The sequence below is a fragment of the Theropithecus gelada genome, chromosome 2, assembly GCF_003255815.1.
Source record: "Theropithecus gelada isolate Dixy chromosome 2, Tgel_1.0, whole genome shotgun sequence".
NCBI lineage: Eukaryota > Metazoa > Chordata > Mammalia > Primates > Cercopithecidae > Theropithecus > Theropithecus gelada.
The window spans coordinates 32,335,199-32,361,300 of NC_037669.1; the positions used below are offsets into that span (position 1 = coordinate 32,335,199).

The following is a 26,102-nucleotide window of genomic DNA, read 5'->3' on the forward strand; positions in this document are numbered from 1 at the left end:
AATACTAAGCAGAAAATAAATTTTAGTTTCAAAAGCCAAAATTTTGCAATACCAAGAGCCTTGGCATTCCAGTTTCAAATCACTAAATGCTAAAAGACCAAGGATATAATGTTCATGCTAGAAAGGGTTGATTGGATGAATGCAGCGTGATGGAGGAACCAGCTTTTCTGGTTCAGGGAGGTAAATATTTTCTAGGCTGGGACAGCAAAATGGGACTGATTGATGTCTATGCTCAGATACCAGTTTGCATTCCCAAAATAACGCCCTGGGCCCAGGCCCCAGACAAGGGAAGTTCAGGACACTGGAAAATAGAACCTGCAAGTAGTTGTTGAGATCCAAGAAAAAAATAATACCTGTGTCTCACAGTCCCCTAAAGAGACTGTAGGAAGCAGCATGCTTGTCCATCATGGCAAGTGAACAGTAAAACATGTTCAATGGGAATTTAGGCAGAAAGCCTTGTAGAATTTCCTTTCATCCAGCACAAGGGGAACCCAGGGACAGCCTGGAAGAAGAGGAGCGAGCACCAGCTCATCTTGTGAGCAATAATTGCACAAACTAATGACAGTGATGACTTGAGGGGAACACAGCCATTTTAGCAAATGCTAGCGTAATAGATGGTTGTAATTAGTGATTAGTAGTCCTGTCTTATAGCTTGGCATTTTGTGAACCCCCAGGAATGTAGATGCAATGCTGGAGATTGGGACAATTATGAGGTGTTGTGGTGGTGAGAGACTGAATTGACAGGGATTGTGCGACATTGATTGGAAGTAAATTCTTACCTCTAGTTGGAATAGTAACATGAAATGAAAATAAAGTTCAGTTAAAAACAGATAAAAGTTATATTTTTTACTCATTTCCATTCTGAAAAATAGAAATATAGAAAAAATGTAGGAAAAAGTTACATTTCTTGCCTTTGCCCCTTAGTATGAGTATACATACAGACCAAATGAAAGGATCCATGGCATTATTGCAGAGAAAAGTTCAACTGCCTCTACCCTGACTTACCGTTTTATCGAAGGGTGATTCCCAGAATAACATTCTCTTGAATCCTCTCATGATTTGTAAGAAGGTCAAGGATTTCTGCCCAGACACATGAACATCAGGCAGTAAAGGAAAACATTAAAGCCAGCGCTGGTGTTTAAAACATGCAGTTTATGTATAAGACTTGCAGAATTAAAATCAACCTCAACAAAATTCAAGGCAGTCAAATAATGCTCCTGAAAAGTGGTTGCCTGCTGAGTTACATTTTTAATATTAACAGATGTGGATTTTTGGGGAAGTGGATGCTATCAAACATTTGTATTCTCAGCATTTTCTGTATTTATTTAAGGCAGTTTGTAAGTGATCCTATGTCTTTGAGACCTTGCGCTTGATAATGGTGGCTTTAGGAGCAAGGCCCCAAATTGCCAGGGATTGCTATTGTGTTGGAGCCATGCTGCTGCTTTTCCCTCCTCATATCTTGAGCATGCTTTGTTATTTCCTCCATTTATAACCTCTAGTTCTGCTCCCACAAAACCAAAGTTCTCTGGGGGGTAAAAACTTAGCTACACCATTCCCTGAAATAGCGATTAGCTTGAAGCTTCCTTGGCTTTGTCCAAATCCAAACCCCCATTTCTGTACTTTGCTTTCTGTCTTCAGGTGATCAGGATGCCCTTCTGTCATCTGTCTACCTACAGCCTGGTTTGGGGCATGGCAGCAGTGGTGCTGTGCGCAGCACAAGGTAAAGAAGCTCAGTTCCCCTGCTTGGAGCCCAGCAGACACAATTTCTGGGGTGAAGACATTTAGCCACTATTGTTTGTGCTGTGCTGGTTCCATTTGTCTGCATGAATTATTTAAACATGTAGTCTGCCTGGAGGAGTGAGAGTGGTTCTTTCTGCTTTCCACATTTTTGTTTTCAATGTTGAAGCATGCTTTGATATTTAGAAGCCATTTCCACAGTAGATGAAACAGACTTATGAAAAATATCCTCTCTTTTAAAATGTCATTTTTCACTTCCTGAACTGAATTCCAAAAAATGATTTCCTGTGTTTTTAAAGATATAGGAATGCTTGAATTCAATCTTTTTGGAAAGTAATCTGGCAGTAAACCTTACAATTGGGTGTGTTACCTTTTTACAGAAAAATGTAGAAAGCAATGAAATATAGAAGTTATATAGGCTCATATTACCTGTTGTATAACAAATTTGGCTGTGCCATCTACTTATCTACCAAAGTTCCTAGCTCTTCCTCCTCGGTTCCTCGGGAGGCCACACTCACTTTACGACTGGCCTTTTCATCACTTGCAGTGTGATGTTGCTCAGCATCAGCCTCCACAGATGTGGCTGATGCTGGTGATGCTGGTGAAGATCAGGTGGGCTCATGCCCATCTCCAACTCTGGTCCACAACGTTCATCACAGGACTTATCAACTGACCAGAGGAATCTAAATTAGATTCCATAGAAGTAGCAAAGAATTGTAAACTTCCTCTAAATGATTTCTTCCATAATCAAAAAGAAAAAGAACTCATCTAAGAGTTGAACTCCAGCTTTGAGTCCCCTTTCACTCTGCCTTCTAAAAGTAATAATTTCTTCAAATCTCTGGTCTGCAAAATCTCAACAAACTTTGAAGAAACCTCAATCCTAGCAACAGATAGTTTCCCAGAACTTTTCACATCTTCCAAGAGTACACATCATTTTTAGTTTTGAATTATGCAATACTCAGGGGTCCAGCCTGTATTTGTTATACCCATCTTTCATTCCCTGATATTATTGGGGAGTTGTTTGTTTGCTCAGTCTTCTTTTTTTTTCTGCTTATACCTGGCAACATTTTATCCATATTATCAGTCTTTAAAAACAAGTTTGGATGCTTGTGATCAAGTTTACATTTTGTGTAACATTTTATTAGTTAGAGTCTTTATCTTTATTAATTAACTGCAATATTTGAAAGGGAGGGTAGGAGGTTTGGAAGTAAGTGTATTCATTTTTCAGTATCTCTTCTTTTCTATTAAATGTTGCTAGAATTAAATATGTTTCTCTGAGAACTGTCTCCCTTCCTTCCTTCCTTGCTTCCTTCCTTCCTTCCTTCCTTCCTTCCTTCCTTCCTTCCTTCCTTCCTTCCTTCCTTCCTTCCTTCCTTCCTTCCTTCTTTCCCTCCCTCCCTCCCTCCCTCCCTTCCTCCCTCGCTCCCTTTCTCTCTCTCTCTCTCTCTCTCTTTCTCTTTCTTTGTTTCTTTCTTTCTACGAAATTTCACACTGTCACGCAGGCTGGAGTGCAGTGGCACAATCTCAGCTCACTACAACCTCTGCCTCTCGGGTTCTAGCAATTCTCCTGCCTCAGCCTCCTGAATAGCTGGGATTACAGATGCCCGCCACCACACCTGGCCAATTTATGTATTTTTAGTAGAAACAGAGTTTCACTTTGTTGACCAGGTTGGTCTCAAACTTCTGACCTCAAGTGATCCACTCACCTCAGCCTCTCAAAGTGCTGGGATTACAGGCCTGAGCCACTGCGCCCTGCCTGTCTTACCCATTTCTGTAGAATTTTAACATAGTATGTTTTCATTGTCATTCAGTTATAATAATTTATGATTTTTTCTATGCTTTCTGGTGTACCTAAGACTTAAAAGAAGTATGTAAATTTCTAATTTTATTGTATTATGAACAGTGTTCAAGGCCATACATAGGGTAGCAACTTTTTTGTAGCCTATTTTGAGTTCAATTTGGAGGAATGTTTTATGTTTTTTTGAAAAGATTATACATCCTTTCTTTGAGTAAAGTGTGTGTGTGTCTGTGTGTGTCTTATTTTTATTCATTTAGTATGAGTTACTGGGTTTGTAAAGTTTATTATTTCTCTTTCATTGTATTGACTTTCTCAAAAGTTTGCCTATTTGTTATTATGTTGAGATTTTCCATCAAATAATCTATCATAGTATGAGTTGCTAATATTGGAGAAGGGAAGAAATTTATATTTATACACAGACACACACACACCCAGAGATCTACATACATATAAAGTATATAGTGTATATAATATAAACATATAAAACATTGATAATATTAAATACCTAAAATGTATATATAAATATATATTGTTTTTCAACTTTTATCTTCTTTGTGACATGGACTTACCTTGTCACCCAGGCTGGAGTACAGTGGTGTGATCATTGCTCACTACAACCTTGAACCCCTGGACTTAAGCAATCTTCCTGTCCTATGCTCCTGAGTAGCTGGGACTACAAGTACATGCCACTACGGCTTGCTTATTTTTACATTTCTTATAGAGATAAGGGTCTCATCTCTTGCCCAGGCTGATCTTGAACTCCTGGCCTCAAGTGAGTCTTCTGCATTGGCTTCCCAAAGCACCGGGATTACAGGCATCAGCCACTGTACCTGGCAGTTTTTCAAATTTCCTGTTTAACTTTTTTGCTTTAATAATTGTTTAAATATACTAAATTGAAGGTTCTCAGTATGATTGTGGATTTAATTTTTTTTCTTTGTAATTCTATTAGTTTTGCTTTATATATTTCAGAGTTATGTTGTTAGGTACATAAAGATTTATGATTAATGTAATAGATCTGATTTTAGATTGTTCCTTTCAAAATTTTGAAAAACACTTTTTTTCCCTCTTGCAGTGCTTTTGTCTTCCTTTTTTTTTCTCTCCTTTTAGAAGTCTTATTGAACTGATTTTGGAACATTTAAGTCTACTCATTGAATTTTTCCTTAATCCCTTCCATATTGTTATCTCTTTGTGCTACATTCTAGAAGAATTTCATAGCCTGTTCTTACTGTTTACTAATTTACTCTTCTACTGAAGAGTGGAAAACTCTTCATCCATTTTGCTAAGTCAGCCAAGCTGTTGCAATTTTATATTTCTCATTTTCTATATCTCTAATTTCTACTATTCATAATGCTTTTATTACACTTTTATTACACTTATGATATCACATGTATTCATGTCAAATTATTTTCTTATGATATCTTTATTCATTTTGTATGAGTTATTGGGTTTGTAAAGTTTATTATTTCTCTTTCCTTGTATTGTCTTTCTCAAAAGTTTGGCTATTTGTTTTTATGTTGAGATTTTCCATCAAATAATATATTATCATATGAGTTGCTAATATTGAGGAGGGGAAGAAATTATCACCATAGCATTTAGTGAAAGCAGAGGGTGTGTAAATTATTATTTGTGTGCCAAAGCTTCAAGATCCTCCAGAACGTTGTCCCATACATCTCTTTACCTATGTTCCTATATACACTCTTGCTTCCTGGAGGCAGACACCTCTGTTCCACCCACTTCCTTTGTAGAATGTGTTATGTGTGTGTGTTTGTGTGGAATGCATAGGGCTGCTCCATCTTCTTTACTTAAAGTGGTCACTCTGCCTGTTATTCTTTGGCCTTTTCCTGCTCTTTGCTTCTACTTCTGCAAGCATGGACGAGATTGTTGAAGCTGCTATCCTACCTGGCAGTTTACATCTTCAATCTCATCGTACTTACTTCGCAATTTACAGAGATTATTCACAATTTCTTGTAACTGAGAGTTGCTTTCTTGTTTTTCCACTCTGCTACTATTCTTTAAAGATTGAACAAGCATATTTGAACCTATATATTTCTCTGGCATCATGTAAGAATGTAAATAGATGTTTTCTTCTTTGCATTTTCTCTATCTTTTCTATATTTGACATTGAATATACTTTTTATTTATAATCAGGAAAAAGTGTATGCGTATTACACTCTTTAAATATAAATGTTCTTTTATGATTCCATAGTGCAAGTGGTGACCCAGGATGAAAGAGAGCAGCTGTACACTCCTGCTTCCTTAAGATGCTCTCTGCAAAATGCCCAGGAAGTCCTGATTGTGACATGGCAGAAAAAGAAAGCTGTAAGCCCAGAAAACATGGTCACCTTCAGCGAGAACCATGGGGTGGTGATCCAGCCTGCCTATAAGGACAAGATAAACATTACCCAGCTGGGACTCCAAAACACAACCATCACCTTCTGGAATATCACCCTGGAGGATGAAGGGTGTTACATGTGTCTCTTCAATACCTTTGGTTCTGGGAAGATCTCAGGAACAGCCTGCCTCACTGTCTATGGTGAGAGTCTCTGAGAATCATTGTCTGTGTCTGGAAATACTATTTCCAAGAATGTTTGGAACATAGCCATAGTGCCCAGTTTTTCAGGATTTTAACCACAGAAAAGGTCATGAGAAGATAGCCTTTCATGTCTAGTATAGCTGTGTTTATGATTATTTGGAGAGTTCATGGGGCTACACTGAGTTCTTCGGCTGGAGCTATCTTTTCTCTGAGGGATCCTGCTGTCAAAGGAGAAATTTGAGAACAATGGTGAGGGCAACAAGTTCTCCGTAAGCAGTGATATGATTCAGACTTAACTTGCCACTAGCAATCAAGTGACCCTAGAAGGGTCCAATCCACTCTCCTCTGGAGTTTCATTGTCCAGACAATAAGTGTGAAAAGATCAACTTCAACTTTTTGGATCTAAGGACAGAGATAGATTGGACTAGCCTTGAGGCAGTTATGATTGTCTTTCTCATTTTGCTTGGGAGGATAGCTCTTTCAGGATTGATAAGGGTACATGGAGCAGAGTCTTTTCATACCTAAAATGATGCCAACTAAAGATATAACTTGGCAATAGCATTCTTTTAAAATCCAAGAGGCTTAGTTTGATGAGATTCCTTTCTTCTTAACTGATATATAGCTGAGGTGAAAGATTAGGAAGTGGGAATAAGAGATTACTTTGGAGCATGGCACACATGGCAGTAGTTTTAGGGAGTAGCGGACAAACTTACGGTTATTAGGAATATTAAAGTGAGAGTTTAATCATGCCAAGAATATTGTCTGCAGGGAAGAAAAAGCTTAGTAGATGAGAATGCAAGGGAGACAGGAATGCTAAAAGAAATCTCTTTTACTTATTTTGCCTATAATGAGTCCTCTCTGTAGAATCTTATGTCGTTGCTTTCTTGATTTCCATTTCTTTCATTCTCTCTTTTTCTGTTTCTCCTCCCTGTCTCCTTCCTTCCTTTCCTCCCTCTCTGCCTTCCTTTCTTCTTTCCTTCCTCCTATCTAATTTTTCTTCTTTTTTTTCTCATGTCATATTTTTATTATTCTGTTCCCTTTTCTTCTCTTCCTCTTTTCCTCTCATCTTTCTTTCTCTTAGTCTCCTTCCTTCACTCATAGACTTTTGTATTTTTTTTCCTGAAAACCAGACGCCTCTGAGCTTTAAAGCTAGTAATTCTGTTCTCTTCCACACTGACCTTTCCAGCCACACCTTATACCTTTCATGTAAGCCATTCTTTGATACACCATAGGACCTCAAAACTCAATCTGGCCCATCAGCCATATTCATATTTTTTCACTTTTATTTCCCTTCCTCCAGTGCTCACAGACATTAGTGATCTCAGCCAGAGCCACAATTCCACAGCCCTACTTCCCCCAACCCACTGTCATCTCCCTGCCTCTTGAACCTATAAGCACAGCCCAGGCTTTCAGTTAGCACTGCCATTTAATTATCTTCTGGGCTCCAAAGCCAACCACAGAAAGACAAGTTTACATTTGTTTAGAAAAGAAAAATTCTATATTCTAACAAAAATGAACTCACTGGTCAGGGGATTTTCAAAAGGGTACAGGCTACAGCTGGCCTGAAAACAGTTTTCTCATGAGCTAGTTATTTTTTCTTAACTTAATCAGGTGATTTCCAATGCTCTTCCAACAGTCATTTCTAAATTTTTATGGTTCTTAGCTATGAATTTCAAATTCGCATTTTATGTAGCTCTTCCAAAAAGGGATTTTCCAGCTCTCCTCCATGCATCTAATTCATTGGTCCAGCTCCAAGAAGAAAATGGCTATCTCTAAGCAGTAGCCTTTCTATGGGCTTTCTGTTCCGAAACTGCCCTAGTGCCTCTAATAGGTACAGGACACATGTATGGCGGTGCTGATTGGTGGCTATTGTCAAGCCACTTAAGAGGAATACCTAAAAGAAGGCAGAGATGCTGCATTGCCCCTGGAAGAGAACAGAATAATTGGGACTGTTTGGGAGAGAAAAGTATCATCTGACTTCTCAATACTCTATGTCCATCTGACTAATTCTGCTACAGAAAAATTATAGAAAGGGTCTTTCTCATCACAGGTTTGTACTAGGCCAGTCTCCATCCTGCAAATCAGAAAATTAGACACAAGAGGAACTGGAAAGTCCCCAGTTTGGGTAGGATATGCCACACTATCTTTCCAGCCTCCATTATCTTTCTATAAGCATATTTCCCTCATCTCTCTGAGGAGACTGCAGTGCTCAGACCAGGTGCTTAACTAATAACAGATTGTATTTATTTTTTGTCCCAGTACAGCCCATAGTATCCCTTCACTACAAATACTCTGAAGACCACCTAAACATCACTTGCTCTGCCACTGCCCGCCCAGCCCCCATGATCTTCTGGAAGGTCCCTCGGTCAGGGTTTGAAAATAGTACAGTGACTCTGTCTCACCCAAATGGGACCACGTCTGTTACCAGCATCCTCCAGGTCAAAGACCCTAAGAATCAGGTGGGGAAGGAGGTGATCTGCCAGGTGCTGCACCTGGGGACTGTGACTGACTTTAAGCAAACCTTCGACAAAGGTAAGAGAAAGTGAGCAAGGTGGTTGTGGTTGTGTCTGTGTGCACACACCTGGAAGGCAGTGAATGTCCTGCAGAGGGTTCAGCCTCTTAGCACAAGAGCTATTTGGAGAAAGAATAGGGCAAATAAGGAAAAAAGAAAAACAGTTGAGGAAACAAGGCAAGTTTTGCTTTCATAAATGTGGTTCATTGCCCACATACCAAATACTGTTGCTGAGATCCATTCATTTATTTATTTCTTCCATTCTACTAACATGTAATTAAGTCTGTTCTGGGCCAGACTTTGTGTTGAACATGAAAAATGCAACGATGAATAAGACTCAGTCCCTAAGCCTCTAGTCTACGAGGGAATAGAGATAAATGGATGGGCAATTGTAAAACTGTGCATTACATTCTCCAGTGTGAAAGCTGTGAGGCACCATGGGCGGACTAGAGGTTGAGAAGGAGGGGCTCAATCTGGGGGAGATTTGGAAGGTTTCCTGGAAGAAGTGACATCTGTGATGAAATCACTGTATAATCTACACTGTGAAAAAGGGACCTCTCTGAAGTGCTTTCATCACCCATTTAGCAAACTACCTCCTATCCAAGTCCCCTTTTGCTTTCTTGTGTTTTTGTCTAAACTACTGTCTCTGGGCCTCATAGATACAAGAGGTGAGAATGATAGAGGAGAGAATAAAGGGAGCAGAGATTATAAAGACAAAAAGTTTTAGCAATGGTAGCCATGTCTTTTCTCTGTATAGTTTTGAAGCACTGACTCGGGATGAAGCAGTCAGTAATAAGCCTCCCAAAAAATATTACTCCTCTTTTTTGGAGAAATTATGAGCAATAAACTGGAAAAGCTTTCTACACCCACCTCTTTAGTGCAGTGGCCTTTGGAGTCCCTGAAAACTCAGACTAATCAGAAATTGGATATTTAGGTAAATTTGGTCAAAAAGACTTGCAGTGTTGGATTTGGATATTTGTGAAGAGATCTTCAGATTCAGCCATGGCCAAGAGTATATTTCCCGGAGAAACAAGAACCTAAAAAAGAATGTCTTTTTTTTTTTTTTCCAAGAATGCCAGATTTGACTTGTATCACTTACAGTGTTTATATACCGCCTCTATAATGTTTGTTTATTCTGTGAACGTTGACGAAAAATCTTCCATGCTCAAAGCATTATGTCAAGCACTGGAACTGTAGAAATCAGACAAATCCCTGTCTGAGGTCTGAAGTGTTCAGTTAAATAATGATGTGACGAATTCCATTATGGAGGTATGGAGAAGATGCTAGAGACCCAAGGAGTTCCTCATTTGCCTTTGCATTGCAACATGACACTGAGGAACTGATATTTAGGCTGAGTTGCATTAAAGACATAGATAAGAAGAAATTTAATAAAACCTTAGAGATGAGTTATCTCTGGGGGTTGAAATCATGAGATTCATGTTTTTTTCTTTATACTTCTCTGTATTTTCCACAATTTCCTCAATAAACATATATTCTTTTAAGAGACAGTATGGCAAAGAATATGCGCTTTAGAGGCAAACAGACTTTCAACCAAGCCTTGGCTATCCCACTTGTTATTCTGATTTTGATCTCAGTTAAAGTCTCAAAGCCTCAGTTTTCTTTAAATCTGTTAGAAAATAATAACTCTTGGGATGTTCTGAGGATTAAATAAGTTTAAAGCTCTTACTACATAGTAGCCAGATAAAACATGTTAGCTATTACTAATATCTAAATATTATTAAAATAATATGAAGTCATGCGTATAAACCTACACATGTATGTATTTAAGGATAATTTTAACTAAAAGCTCGACTCTATTGCTTTATCACTTTTTGCCTCAACAATTTCCTCTGTGACATCATTTTCCTTTTTCTTTCTTCAATATCTGTAGGCTATTGGTTTTCAGTTCCACTATTGTTAAGCATTGTTTCCCTGGTAATTCTCCTGGTCCTAATCTCAATCTTACTGTACTGGAAACGTCACCGGAATCAGGATCGAGGTGAGTCATCATAGGGAGTTCAAAAAATGACATAAATTAAATTTTATTTTTAATGACATTTAGTGAGTCATTTGAAATTATAAATAAGGGAATGGCAACAATGTATTTTGTTTGTTGTTTCCAAAATACAGAAATGTTGATACTGTTTTAAAATGCGTCAGGGCGTTTTCTTGCAATTGGACATTAAATTGGACATTTCTGCTTTTTGTTTGCTAAGATAACTTAAAAGCTAATTAAATCAAACAACGGTGATAAAATCAAAGAATGAAGTCTGGCACCCATGCAAGGCCCTTTCCACTCATTAATGAGAAGGACAATCTCTTCTCTTTTTATAGCACTTCACAGGCCATCTCCCATTTAAGAGACTGAAATTGTCCAATTATGGTCACTCATTAAGTAGCACTTTCTGTGTTATACTCCCACGATGCCTCAAACACTATCAGCATCATGCAAGTGATCCATGCTTACAGTAACTGTGTCGTGTCGTTCTGCCCTTCTAGACTATAAATTTCTCTTTATCTTTCACAACTACCACAGCATCTTGTATATACCAGGGGCTGAATAAATGTTAATTTACTGAATGAACTGACTGACGACAGAAAGAATTTTTAAGGTGATTTTTTTTCAATTCCTTTTCTTCTATTGTAAATTCAGTACCTCATAAATGTCAGTCTAAGATATTGTGAGAAATTATAAAACAAGAGACACTATAAAGCAAGAGGAGTGAGCTAGAGACAAAGAATGAAATGTCTTTGGTTTCTGAAGACAGTGCATAATTTATTGAAGTGAATACAAAGCTGCAGTTTATGTTTTGTGTAATGGGAATTTGCTAGGGTGAAAGGGTAATATGGGAGTTCCCTCCATTTCAGATGGCTGAAGGATAGGGGTCAGAAAGAAAAAGAGTTGGCTTTGATTGCTATTTTAGACTTTGATTAAAACTCTCACTCATTTTTTCCTTTCATTTTATGTTTTATAGAAATGTTTCCTTTAGTTTTATGTTTATATTTTTATGTTTTTGTTCATGTTTCAAGTTTTTGACCACTTTATTTTGCATAATCCTCCAGATTAATTCTTGTAGTTTATAAAACACACAAAAAGCCTTCAGTGTCAGTGGCCCCTTTGCAAAAGTAGGTAAAGGTATTTGTTCTGTCCAGGAGAGAAGATCACAAATCAGTTAATCTTATTGCACATAATTATTAGCCTATGGAACTCGTAAATGCTCCACAGAAAAAACATCAAAGACAGAAGTCTGTTTGATTCTACTTTATCCGGATATTTTTCTTTTCCAATTAGGAAACTGAAGCTCAGAGAGGAAAGCTGACTTCCTTCCATAAGTTCATACAGTTTTTTAAGAGCAGACTAGGACTAAACCCTGGTGCCCTGACCTTTGCCAAATGTTCTTCCTGTCATTACTGATGCCCCAGTGTCTTGACTTGAAAGGCGCTATTGTCATCAGCTGCATTCACTTAATCTGTGCTTACTGTCAATACCCTTTTCTTTTGGAAAGTGCAAGCAGAAAAGTATGAAGTATTTAAATTCATTTTTAAAAGTCCCTCTTGGGCAAAAGTCTTATAATGCAGTCTTCTCAAGCCCGAGGTAAACTCTACTGGAAAGAGACATGCAAAATTATTACCCTTGTTCATTAAGCATGTCTTGGATTTTCTGGGAAATAGAGTCATTCAATGCCAATATCCGATTCTTGAAGCAAAAAGAGTCAGCTTATTTCTCTGCCTAAGTTTTTTCTCACTTATGAAATAAATACCTGAGCCTATGTTGAGTCCTGTACACATCAGGATTGCCATTGACTGATGATGTCTTCATGACAGATGGCCAATTGAATTAATTCCTCTGAATGTTCAGTGGCATATTTTCAATGACTGGATTTTTGACTCGTTTCTTTTCCATTTGTATTGCTTATAAAAGATACCTGAGGCTGGGTAATTCATAAAGAAAAGAGGTTTATTTGGCTTCTGAAGGCTATACAAGCACAGTGCCAACATCTGCTTCTGGTGAGGGCCTCAAGCTGCCTCCACTCATAGCAGAAGGCAAAGGGGAGCCAGTGTGTGCAGAGATCAGATGGCGAGACGGGAAAACAAAAGAGGGTGCTGCCAGGCTGCTTTACCAGCTCTCATGGGAACTAACAGAGAGAGAACACACTCGCACCAAGGGCATTAATCAATTCTCGATGGATCTTCCCCCTTAAACACCTCCCATTAAGCCCTACCTCTAACACTGGGGATCAGATTTCAACATGAGGTTTGCAGGGTCAAGTATGCAAACTATAACAATTGATTTAGAAAAGTTTAACAGCCAGATAATTTGGCTTCATATACTTCAACAGCTAGTAAAACCAAGTGTCGATTATGCTGAAGCTTAAGTGCTCAGGGCTAAGCAAATACTGGTTCATTTAGACCAAACTTTAGGTTATACAAAAAGCTGGGACAAAGAAAAGAGAAAGAAGAGAAAATCATAGAAAACAGCGACACTTTTTATTTCTACAATTAACAAATTCTGGTTGATATTTTGTGAGGAAGGGGAATAGTCCTACACATTTGCCTTCCATTTGTTTTCATTCTTACTTTTCTTTTCTTTCTCTTTTTCTTTCCATCATCTTCTGAAAACATTAACATTTCTGAATGGGCAGGAAAACATGATTGGTCCAAAATAATACAAAGGTTTTGAACTTGGTGACCTCAAAAATGGTGATGTGAACAGAAAAGGAAAGGGAAGAGGTGGAACTGAGAGAGAGAGAGAGAGTGTGTGTGTTTAGAGTTTGTAAAAAAGCAAAGGAGACAAATGAATTAGTTCTTGAATTTATTGAGTGTGAGCAGACAAATAATTATCTTCATGTAGCTGTCTAGTAGCCAATAATAAAAATCTGGTAAGTAAGGTAAGTCTGTTAAGTAAGGTCAATTCTGTGTTGGGTAAATGACCAAAAGAAAAGTTTATTTTAGGTGATAATCACTACTCATTGCTCACAAATGTGTAAGCAAACTTATAGTTACTGATGTTATTTTTACATAGAAGTTAGACTACCATTACTTTTCTTGTGATCCTGTATAATGCCAGAGAGCATGATGTTGGTTTTTTCCAACTGTAAAGCAGCACAGGCCATTTCTCTGCACCATTCCTGATAGAATTACCACAGTTACTTCCCAGGAGACTACCACAGTAAGACTAATAAGATTTCAAAGAATATTCTTTTGTCTTTCATGAATCCAGTACTTTAAAACAGTGAGAAAAAATTAAAATTTCCTAGGGAAATTTTCCACCATCTCAAAATAGTTCTTTCTACTAAAACCCAGTGATTTCATAAAGTTGTCCCTTTCGCATATATGACAATGTAGTTAAATTTGGAGTTGAGAATAATCTTTTATTTCTCATTAGTCAACCCACCAACAATTACGTGCTTCTCAGAAACAAACAATAAAAAAAACTTCACTTTGGGGCAGATCATCATAGACAATCACCCAGTTTTTAGGCAGCTTTATTTTGTTTGGTTTGGTTTGCTTTGCTTTGGTTTGTTTGAGTCAAGGCTGCTTTGGAGAACAATAGAAAATTCAGACAATCATGTAAAATTTATATGCCAAACTTTACTTTTTTTCAAGTACTAGCTAATCCATGTAGAAGTATATTTTTCATCTCCATGAGTTGTATATTTATCTTGATTTGCTTCTCTTCACAATAACCTAACCTATGAATGGGTTCCTGGCAATGTATAGTAACAATGGCAAAGTTAATAACACGTCATTTCCCGAGTAACAGAATGTCACTTTCTCCCATTTTAAGCTTAATACTTAATACAAACAACAAAGATGTTCAATAAACAGTTTGTGATGGTGTAATTGGTCATTAGTTGAAAGGGGAAAGCAAAGAATATCTATTCCCCCCTCCTGAAATAACAACCTTCGCTTTGCTCAGAAAGCACTTTTGCTTCATATACAAAGGCTGTATGAATGGGTAGCCCTCTGTCTGGGCTGTGTGAAATAAGAATCTTCGCTTTGCTCAAAAAGTAGTGGATGAATGGCACTACCCACCCCTACCCCAGTATCCTCATAGTTCCAGGAGGAAGGAATGTGATGCTTTACATGAGAAAAGCAATAGAGAATCTTGAATTCCAAGGCTATTTTTCTGCAAAAATTTTACAAATTTTGCACGATTTACCTATCATGCCAAGATGACATACATAATCTTATCACAAAACCCTTAGCAAACAGATTCTCAATGCCTGGACATTCTTGCCTGGAGCTGTTCTTTGCTGTTCTCTCTAACACCTAAACCCACATGGGCGTAGGTGACTCAAATTTTAAGTTTCCATCTATATGTGGGGAACATCTCTAGGAATCGAGACATCTCAGTCTCCTGCCCAATAATTAAGTGCGTGTTCAGTCCTCAAATGTCATACTCATTCCCTTGGCTTTTTGGCCATGGGGCTGCTTTAAGGAGATTAGCTGTCAGTACCTGTTAGATTAATTAATGAAAAACAGAAAGAATGAGAAAATCCCCCAGCTGAAAAATCTTCTAACATCTCTGCTCCTTTTGCATTTTAGCTTGCATATATCCTTTACCTAGTGTTCATTACCAGCTTGTTTTCTTTGGAATCGTCATGCATTTCAGTAGTATGGTCACACCCATGTACTAATAAGCTTGCCTCTAAACAAGACCTAACAAGATCCAAGACCCTAGCCTCTACTAACAAAAGAAACCTACTGTATGCTATTTAAACCGGAAAAGACTGGGCCACTTAATGAAAGTACTCAACATGGCTTACAGAGGGGGAAACATCATAAATGCTGTATTAATTTTCTATTGCTCCTTTACCAAATTATTACAAACTTAGTGGCTTAAAACAACACACATGTATTATACTGCAATTCTGAGGTCAGAAGTCCAACATGGGTCTCATTGGGTTTAAAACAAGGTGTCTGCAGGGAGACGTCTATTCCTTTCTGGAGACTCTAGGGGAGAATCCTTTTTTTCCCTCTCTCTCTTTTCCTGCTTTTAGAGACTGCCCACGTTCCTTGCCTTGCATCTTCAAAGCCAACAAGGTCCAATTGAGTCTTTTTCACATTGAATCACTCTAAATCACTCTAAATCTCCTTTTTCTCTTATAAGGATCCTTGTGATTACATTGGGTCCTACTGCATAATCCATCTCAGGGTCCTTAATTTAATCACATCAGCAAAATTCCTTTTGCCATGTAAAGTAACATAATCACAGATTCCTGGAATTAGAATATGGATGTGTTTGGGGTGCCATTATTATGCCTACCACAAATGCTAAGAGGGTGTGGGAGTGAGTTGCTTGGAGTGACAGCCGACCTCCCAGTGGAAGCATTCTCTCTTTGTAATTCCATAGCCTTTGCTCTGCTCTTGGCAACTCTCTATCAAAGAACTTCAAAACCTGGTCAGAACCTCTGACCAGGCAAGGCTTTATTTTCCAAGATTATATTTTGTCTCTCAAATCTGTAACGCAAAAGCATCACTTCTGCTTTCCCTTGTTAATTTCCCTTGTTAGTTATCACTAACTGTAATATTACGAAATCTATCACTAACTGTAATATCACAAAGACTTTTTTCCTTAGAATATCAGTTATTGCATATTTCCTGCTTCTCCCTGTTTCCACCTTTTCATAGAGGAAGCAATTCTGACTTCCTCTGTCTTAGTCATAAGCATCCCGTAAACACAAGTTCACAGAGAACTGTGAAAGTTCAAAGTGGGAAAATTCTATTCCTCACTCTGTGTAGTGATAGTAGGCATATAACCAAATTGGTCTTTCCCTATTTATCATAACTTATTCAACTGGGAATTTCTCAGTCCCTAATACTTGCAGAGTCACCTTATTAGGTCATTATAGATTTTAGGAGCCTCAATGCTTTTCATTTCATTTTCAGAATTCTTCAAAATTCCCATTTATAGGCCCTAATTGATTTCAGCAGCCCATATGCAGTAGAGCAGTTCTTCCACTAACAATTTTTTTAAAGACAGAGCTAAAAATATATATATATATTTGATGAAGCATATTAAGTAGAAAAAAAATGTTAGAAATATCAGAAAAAAATTAAGAAATAAACGTGTGTTCAGTACAATTAATTTGAATAATTTTAATCTCTAAAAATAACCATATTGTAAAAAAAAATACAATTTCTTCTAGTAAATAAAGAACAAATGAGATTTTGTACTACAAACACGCAAGACACATTTTGCAAAAATCACAACTTCAGTGTTAAATTCCGCATTTCATGAGGCACAATTATGGAAATTTATGAACGAGAGACTATCAAAAGAGAGCCTCTTGCCCTTATCAGTATTCAAACTAGATAGAATTTCATGATGACTGACCAATGCTGCTAGCTCTGAGTCTCTGTGGATACTAGTGTCATGCGCGTCCGTGTGAAGAGACCACCAAACAGGTTTTGTGTGAGCAATAAAGCTTTGTAATCACCTGGATGCAGGCGGGCTGAGTCTGAAAAGAGAGTCAGCGAAGGGAGATAAGGGTGGGGCCATTTTATAGGATTTGTGTAGGTAAAGGAAAATTACAGTCAAAGGGGGGTTGTTCTCTGGCGGGCAGGAGTGGGGAGTTGCAAGGTGCTCAGTGGGGGAGCTTTTTGAGCCAGGATGAGCCAGGAAAAGGACTTTCCAAGGTAATGTCGTCACTTGAGGCAAAGACTGGTCATTTCCACTTCTTTTGTGGTGGAATGTTATCAGTTAAGGCAGGGGTAGGACATTTTCACTTCTTTTGTGATTCTTCATTTACTTCAGGCCATCTGGGTGTATATGTGCAAGTCACAGGGGATGCGATGACTTGGCTTGGGCTCAGAGGCCTGACAACTAGTTTATAAATTCTCCAAACTTCTCCCATTTTTATATAATGAAAAGAAATGCTAGCCTTGTATTTTGAAAGTCCTTTAAAGAGTTCTCATTAAATACCTTTGGGATTGTGTACACAATTTTCTTTTAATCTTTTTTAAACTATTATTATGAATTTTTGTTTTTATTTTTTAATTGAAAATAGAAATTGTATGTATTTATGGTGTACAACATGATATTTGTATATACGTATACATTGTAGAATGGCTAAATCAAGCTACTTAACACGTGTATTGCCTCACATACTTATTTTTTTGTGGTATGAACACATAAAATCTACTCTGTCAGTAATATTCAAGTCTACAATACATTGTTATTAACCATAGTCACCATGTTGTACAATAGATCTCTTGAAGTTATTACTCCTATCTAACTGGAATTCTTTTCATCTTAACCAAGGCCACATGAAATAATTGAGAAACTGAGTGTGATATTTATTTCTACAATATTTCTCCTTCAAGAGTTTAAAGTTTTCAACTGTTAATTCTGGCAAGGATGATAGCCAATGACATATAAAATTGGTTGTTTTCTAGTTAGTCATTTTTATTTGCAATAATGAACAATCACTTAGTGATTTTGATCAAATCCTGTCCCTTACAAATTAGCTGAGTACCTTTGGACAAGCCATTTAACTTCCCTATGCCTCCCTTTCCTCATTGAGTAAGATGGGGATAATAATTGTAACTGTATCTCATAAGAATGTTGTGAAGATTTAAAGGGGAATACATACAAGTGCTTAGAAAAGTGCCTAAAACGAATGATACGCTAGAACGCTGGCTTGGGAGGAGAGGGGTGGAGTGCTTATTTGTAGCTTTCGCCAACTTCTATGAAGTAAATGTTCCCACTACAGCAAATTTCAAGCTACTAACAATTTAACCATCAGCATGAGCCAGTAAAGCTCTGGCACACCAATGTGGCAGTGTAAGTTTCTAACAAATGTTCATTTTTATCATTACTAAATCTAAGGTCCTTTTTCATTTTATCGATGTATATTTTCATGAATTGTACAAATGTTCAAGGAGGGACGAGTTTAGAGAGATAAATGGAGGGAAAAACTTAGGAATTGTAGCAGTTAGCAAAGCTTTGAGGAAGATTTCAGAAGTTATCTGAACCTGTTTGGACACTTGGGCATGAGTATTTGGAAGGGAGAAGAACACATACAGTAAGTCTTAATGTCATTAATAGGTTCTTAGAAACTGCAGGTTTAAGCAAAATGGCATGTAACAAAACCAATTTTACCACAGGCTACATGATAGAAACAAGACTTAAGTTCCTATGGCATATTTCTGGTCTCAAAAACATCACCAAACTTTTAATAAAGACCAAAATGTTTCTAATATTAAACATTGAAATAAATGTGAGCTATGCATACATTTAAGAAAGAGTAACAAAAACAAGTGAGATAATTATTTACCCAGTGATTTTAGTTCAAGGGCATGGGTGGCCAGAGCCTATCCTGGCAGCTCAGGATGCAAGGCAGAAACTGCCACCAGACAGGATGTCATCCCATAGCAGGGGGCATTCAGACACACACACACACACACACAGAGTTACTCAGACTGGGACCATTTGGACATGCCAGTTTACATAACATGCAGTACATGTTTGGGATGTAGGGGGAACCGGAGTATCCAGAGAAAACCCTTGCAGACTTAGGGAGAATGTGCTAACTCCACACAGTGGCCCTGGACGGGAATCTATTGTTTTTCTCATCAACATTATAACAAGATGTTGTGGAATGAAAGGATGTTGTTGGAGGACCCGCTATATAAGTCATTTCAGTAGTAGCCTTGGGAGAAATTTGTGGGGACCCAGTGGGGAGACAGAATCAGAAAATGTGTGTACTAAAAACATGCAGATCCTGAATGAACTTGTGATGCCTGAATGAGCTTGTGATGCCTAGATGAACTTGTGATGCCAAAAACTGATTTCCTGCTAGTGCAATAGTATCTCTTTTTGAAGAAGAGAAACTGTTTTGGTTAGAAATTTTTTTTTGTAAGAGTGTGAGAAGACAGTGCTCACTGAAGCTAGTGCAAGTCAGGGGTAGAGGGAGGACAGTTCCTGTAAGGATGTGTCTAAATGGATTTCCAGGAAACTAAACTGCCACATGTCAAGAAGAGTAGCTGCCTGAAGGTACTTGTAGATCGAAAGCTGCCCTAGGTTTCCTATCAGCACTGATTCATGAGTTTTGCATCTAGTTTCTCCTATTCTTACCACAACTTGGCTGCTCTGTCTTCTCTGCAATAAACAGTTTCTTCACTCTCTATTCCATATGTTTTAAACTTGTCTTATTATTTTTGTTCCCTCATACATTGCTTCATAGATTACCCAATCCAAAAAGAAAGAAAACAGAGAAAGAAAGAAAAATGAGAGAGAGAGAGGAAAGAAAGAGAGAGGAAAGAAACAGAGAAAGAAAGAAAAAAAGAAAGAAAGAGAGAGAGAGAGAGACAGAGAAAGAGAAAGAAAGAAAGAAAGAGAGAAAGAAAGAAAACGAAAGTATATTCCTGAACCACACGAAAACACAAAGAATCACATTCTCTACAAGTGTCCTGTGTATCTGCAAATTAACCAGTACTTCAGGTAGTCCTTAGGTATTCTAGAGTTTAGAAGAATCCTAAAAGGTTTTGCTCTGGCAAGGGCTGTGAGTAAAGCATGGCCTTTGAGGCGACGGAGGGAGATAGAGGTAGATATATAGAAACTTTATTTTAGAGAAAGGAAAAACTTCTTCAGACCATATACAAAATCAAGTAATCAACCATTCAAAGTCAGGCTTAATTTAAGAGCTTTTTAAAAACAAACAAACAATAACAACAACAAAAATATATACTAGTGATCTTTAAAGGAAACCATGCTATCATTTGGATTATTATTCTGGATTCCAGTCAGTAGTTAGGTCATATAAGAATTATAAATTCTGTTATTGGTAATGGTTAGTTCAAAATGCATAGTCTTACCACTCAGGGAAAACAGTACTTAGATTTCAGAAGATAAAACTTTGTAATTGCGATGAAAGGAGGGTATGGAGGGTGTTCTTAAATATTTAAATGGATGTTCATGAGACAAAAGGACTAGACCTAGAAGTTATTACATTTAATTCTCACAGCAAATTGATAAGGAAAGTATTTCCATCTGATAGATGACAAAACCAAATTCACAGAAGTTCAATTCATTCATTTTATAAGTATTTATTAATAATTTTTAATATGCTTGGCATTGTAATTAGCACTGGTTATTATACTATAATGAACAAAACAGAACCTTGCCTTTTTTTTTTTTTTTTGAGACGGAGTCTCGCTCTGTCGCCCAGGCTGGAGTGCAGTGGCCGGATCTCAGCTCACTGCAAGCTCCGCCTCCCGGGTTCCCGCCATTCTCTTGCCTCAGCCTCCCGAGTAGCTGGACTACAGGCGCCCGCCACCTCGCCCAGCTAGTTTTTTGTATTTTTTAGTAGAGACGGGGTTTCACCGTGTTAGCCAGGATGGTCTCGATCTCCTGACCTCGTGATCCGCCCGTCTCGGCCTCCCAAAGTGCTGGGATTACAGGCTTGAGCCACCGCGCCCGGCCGAACCTTGCCATTTTAATGGAGATGACTCGTTAGGGGGACAGGCAGAGAAATGACAAGTGAATCAACAAATAAGGATACTATTCAAACATGAGATTTTGCACAAGGAAATAATATAGAATAATATAAAATATAGCATGCAATGAAAGAGGATAACTTGAAAAGGATAACAGTTACTTGGAATTTGTTAGGGAAGGCTTCGCTGAGGTGGTGACTTTTAATCAGAGACCTGCAAGGAGAGAATAAGCCAGCCATGGAGGAGACAGCCGAAGAGTGGCTTTTAGCAAATTAATTGCAAATGTGAAAGCTCTAACGCAGAAAAGTCGTTAATATTGTACAGGGTGCGGTGGCGCACTTCTATAATCCCAGCACTTTGGGAGGCCGAGGTGGGCAGATCACCTGAGGTCAGGAGTTTGGTACCAGCCTGGCCAACATAGTGAAACCCCATCTCTACTGAAAGTATGAAAATTAGCCAGGCATAGTGGCATGTACCTCTACTCCCAGCTACTCAGGAGGCTGAGGCAGGAGAATCACTTGAATCCAGGAGGTGGAGGTTGCAGTGAGGAGAGATTGCGCCACTGCATTCTAGCTTGGTTGACACAGCGAGACTTCATCTCAAAAAATATATATAGCTTTTATCTATATCTATATCTATCTATAGATATATTTCAGAGCAGTGTTACTCCAAATATGGTCTGAGGATGGTTGCCCATCCAAGAAGTGTTCTTTACTAGTCTGAAGCAAAATAAGTACGTAATTGAAAATAAATGCTTATACTTTATGATAAGAATTTGACAGTAATTTTACATCTGTTAAATCTAATAATTTAAAAATGAATTATATTATGTCTAATTATTTTATGTCATTTTTCTAGTACTTCATTTTTACTATTTAAATTGAAAAGTATTGAGCCATGTTGGGGAAAGATGGTCTTTCCATGGTCCATTGATATCTGATGTTAGAAATATTTGGCAGGATCTAAAATGTGCAGAACTTTGCAGGTGCTGGTAAATAATTACCTAAGATGACACAGAAAGTGAGAGGTGGTGCCAAGATAAAATTCCAAGTCTTTCACGTCATCATCTATGTGCCTTGAGAGGCTCCCAGGCTCCCAGTATGTGCCAGAAAGCCATTAGCCCTCAGAAAGGCCTCTACTTCATGACCATTTCTACCCTGACATCCAGTGAGTTATTATCCATCAGAAACAAAGCTTACAAATGGAATACATTTTGATCATTTGGAATTTTTGAACATGTTCCTTTACTTGTAATCTTTGGTGATTGGCTAAACCATTATTTCCTAGGATCACATATGTCCTTTTATTTTTGTTTTGGTTCTGTTTTACTCTTTGTTTTTTAGAGATAACATCTTGCTATATTGCCTGGGGCTGGAGTGCAGTGGTGAGATCATAACTCACCACAGCCCCAATCTCCTGGGCTCAAGTTATCCTCATGCCTCAGCCTCCTGAGTAGCTAGGACTACAGGTGCATACCACCATGTCCAGCTATTTATTTTTATTTTTATTTTTTGTAGATACAAGGTCTTACTATGTTTCCCAGACTGGTCTTGAACTGGGCTAAAATATCCTCCCACGTCGGCCTCCCAAAACACTGGACTTACAGCCATGAGCCACCGCATCCAGTCTACTTTTGTTCTTGTAAATAGTCGTAGTCCCCTCACCTCATACTGGGTCAGAAATGTCTACTTCTTTATCTTTGCCAATGAATATACACTAGAATAATTCTGTGTTTCTTAATCTTTCTATTATTTATCTTCTTAAAATATATTATGATAGAATTTATAAGTGTCCAAAGTTAATACCTTGTTTCTCTTTTATCCAGAGCCCTAAATGAGTCACACAGCACCCTGAAAGTGATTCCCTGGTCTACTTGAATTTGACACGAGAGAAAAGCAGGAGGAAAAGGGGCCATTCTCCAAAGGACCTGAAAGAGCAAAAGAGGTGGGAGCGAAAGCCTTAAGGATCCCACGACTTTTTACTGCCATCTGAGCTACTCAGTGTTTGAATCCCAAGAGGAAGTCATTTTACCTCTCAGGTCTGTTGTAGGACTTGATTTTGTAAAGCAATGCCATGTTATGTGGTTGAAAGAGCACTGGACTTAGTATCAGGAGCACTGAGCTCACAGACTGACTTGGACTCCTACTGGTGGGGACCTCTGTTAGTCACTTTACCTCATCCAAAGTATAAAGGAATTGGACCAAATAATTTACCACATAGCTCTAAAACTTAATTTAAAATGTAATTCTAGAAAAAAAAAAGGGAATAAGCAAAGAGGAAAGAAGTGAAAGAGAGAGAGAAGAAAGAATACAGAGAGATGACCTTTTGCCTTTCTGTTGATGTTATATCCCTTCTTCCTATATTCTTAGGTCTATGAGTCTGTTTCCCCATCATTTGGTATCTAGTCCACTTCCTGCTTACTGCTTTGCTAATAGCTGGCCTTGCTAGAATCATTGGTTTCACTGCTGTTCTTCATGTGCTTCTGTGAGATTTACTCCAACAAAAATAGGACTGAATTTATTGTGAAGTAACATTGGCAATCTTAACTTATTCATTTAGCTTACCTATTTTTATAGCTGGATAAATATTGTTAGTCTTAGAATAGCTCACATTTTTTGAGAAGCATGCTTTCCCTGTCCATTTGTCTTATAACATGACCCAGCCCTATTTTAAGTCATTCTAAATTCAGCCTCATATAATGAAAATACATTATGAAAACAGATGTTTAGGAGATTTCCTGTATAGCAGTCAGCCAGTTCATATGCTTTGTCTCTGCTGACTTCTGTTGCCATGCATTAACTTTTCATAATAGCAAAGGAGGCAAATATGAGCATACAATTCCTTTGTTCTAAAGATATTGTTCCAGCTAGTGGAATGATGTTGAATCTTTAATAACCGTAAGACCAAATTAGTTGCTTTTTCAGTATCTTTTGCTTTGTCTGTGTCTATCCAGTGGCCTAGGAATTAAAGTGTAAGTTGTTTTCACTGTTATATTGGATATTTATATATAGAGAGAGCGTGCGCAAGATTTTCATGTGTTATTTAATTCTGTATTGTTTCTTATATTTGTAGTAAAATATTGAACAATTAAAAGTGTTGGCTCCAAATATTTGGCTTATGATATTCTCTTGGGAAATGTGGAAATGAATGATAATCCTTGTCTTTTCCCATGATATGTAAAACCCTCCCCTCCTCTCTATCTTCCGCCTCCTAAAAGATGAGTTGATGCTTCTGACTAATCACAAAAACACAAATCAGATGCCTGGCCAGTGTGAGCTCCTTTGAGTTGGTACCTATGTCCTTTTGACATGACCCTATCAGCTCTGCAGCACTTCCTTATATATGTTCTTTTGATTTTGCTTTTAAATACCAACCTTTGCAGACTGATTAGCTCATATAGTTTTGAATTTAGTGGGAATCATCCCCTTGTATTTTTCTGTATTTCTAGTATCTGTGCTAAATTGGCACTAGATCAGACAGAATGACTTAACGCAATAGTTCTCAAACATTTTGGTCTTAGGACCCCTTTACACATTTAAAAACATCATTGGGGATCCCAAAGAGCTTTTTCTGTAATGTGAATTATATCTGTTGATATTTATCATATTTGAAATTAAAACCGATAAAATTTAAATACAAAAGTATATAACCATATATCCTACTAGCTATCAGAGTGATGCCAACGTCATACATCATACAGCTTCTGGAAGACTTCGGGGGCACATTTATTAGAGAATGAGAGCGAAAAAGTCAAATAATTTATTGGTGTTATCATGACAATAATTTTTTGATTATGTGGACCCCCTGAGATGGTCTCAGGGACAATGCTAAAGACTGCTGATTTAAAGTATAGGCAAAGAAGGAAAACACCTTATGGCAAGATGTCATGAGTCTTTTTCAAAGGAACTCCTTGCTAAACATCTGTCTTCATGGTACCTAAGCAGTTCACCTTTTAACCAGGACTTTAGGCCATTGCATTACTGAGAGCTCCTCCTCAAAATGCAGAGACAGCTCAAAGACTAATTTTTATCTATTGTTAATAATTCAATTTAAATTGGCTTATTAAATGGCTTTTCAGTTACTTTTCAGGATGTTGAGATACTTGGACTTAGGATAGGTATGTTTGATGGGGAAGACTTGGGAGGTTATAGAGAGATAAAGAGGAGAAGGAAAGGGTAATTGAGAGCATGCTGAGAAGGTGGCTCCATGTAGAACACCACAGCCTTGCTTTCTCCTCCGTGTCTCCTGCCCTCTCACAGTGGGGGGGCTGCTCACCAGCCCTCCCATACTTACCCTAAACTTTCAACTACGGGTGCTTTTTTGTATTTGTGAATTAGAAAGAGGTAGCTTGGGCTTTGTGTAGTTAAGCAGTCTGGGAAAGTTATAAACTTTTGAGTCCCTTAGAATAATTCAATCATGTATTTCTCTTATCTGTAGAAATTTAGAAAAATTCCAGGGTAGTGCAAACCTGCTTAGAGAGAGGAGAAAACAGAAGTCTATTGCGCTTAACTGAAACTGAAACTGCAAATGAAGGGTTTTTGTGTCGTTTTATATTTTCTTTTTGGTGGTTTGTACTCCTCTATCCATGACTTGTTAACAATCCATAAATCTAGGTTCAAAGAGTACAAAATCCATATTTCTACTAGGAATCATAAGGCTTCGATTAAATAAATTTTTTTGAACTGTCTTCTATGGCTATTCTGAGCTTAGAGTATTTTATTTAATTTTTGTTGTAGAGACAGGGTCTCACTGTGTCACCCAGGCTGGAGTGCAGTGGTGCCATCGTTGCTCACTGCAGCCTTCAAATCCTGGATTCAGGTGATCCTCCTGCCTCAGCCTTCTGAGTAGCTAGGACTACAGGCTCGCACCACCATGCCTAGCTAATTTTTTATTTTTTATTGAGATAAGGTCTTACTATGATGTCCAGGCTGGTCTCAAACTCCTGGCCTCAAACAATCCTCCTGTCTTGGTCTTAGCTGGGATTAAAGGGGTGAGTGACTTTGCTCAGCCTTTGCGTTTTAAAATAAAGCTTCTTGGCCAGGCGTGGTGGCTCACACCTGTAATCCCAGCACTTTGAG

The 26,102-nt window shown here is 38.0% G+C and overlaps 1 protein-coding gene across 8 annotated transcripts in view; it reads left to right on the top strand.

Annotated features, from left to right (window-relative positions):
* CD200 (CD200 molecule) overlaps positions 1 to 24,131 on the top strand; it is a 30,970-nt gene extending 6,839 nt beyond the window's left edge. For 2 of the 8 annotated variants that reach the window (XM_025376463.1, XM_025376465.1), the window contains 5 exons: positions 1,639 to 1,720; positions 5,742 to 6,068; positions 8,328 to 8,600; positions 10,472 to 10,579; positions 22,850 to 24,131. In XM_025376463.1, the coding sequence (XP_025232248.1) occupies positions 1,639 to 1,720; positions 5,742 to 6,068; positions 8,328 to 8,600; positions 10,472 to 10,579; positions 22,850 to 22,857 (798 nt within the window). In that variant the 3' untranslated portion in view covers positions 22,858 to 24,131. Of the gene's footprint in view, positions 1 to 1,638; positions 1,721 to 5,741; positions 6,069 to 8,327; positions 8,601 to 10,471; positions 10,730 to 22,849 lie in introns of those variants that run through there. The other 6 variants (XM_025376464.1, XM_025376469.1, XM_025376467.1 and 3 more) reach the window with 6 other exon arrangements.
* Positions 24,132 to 26,102: the final 1,971 nt, after the last annotated feature.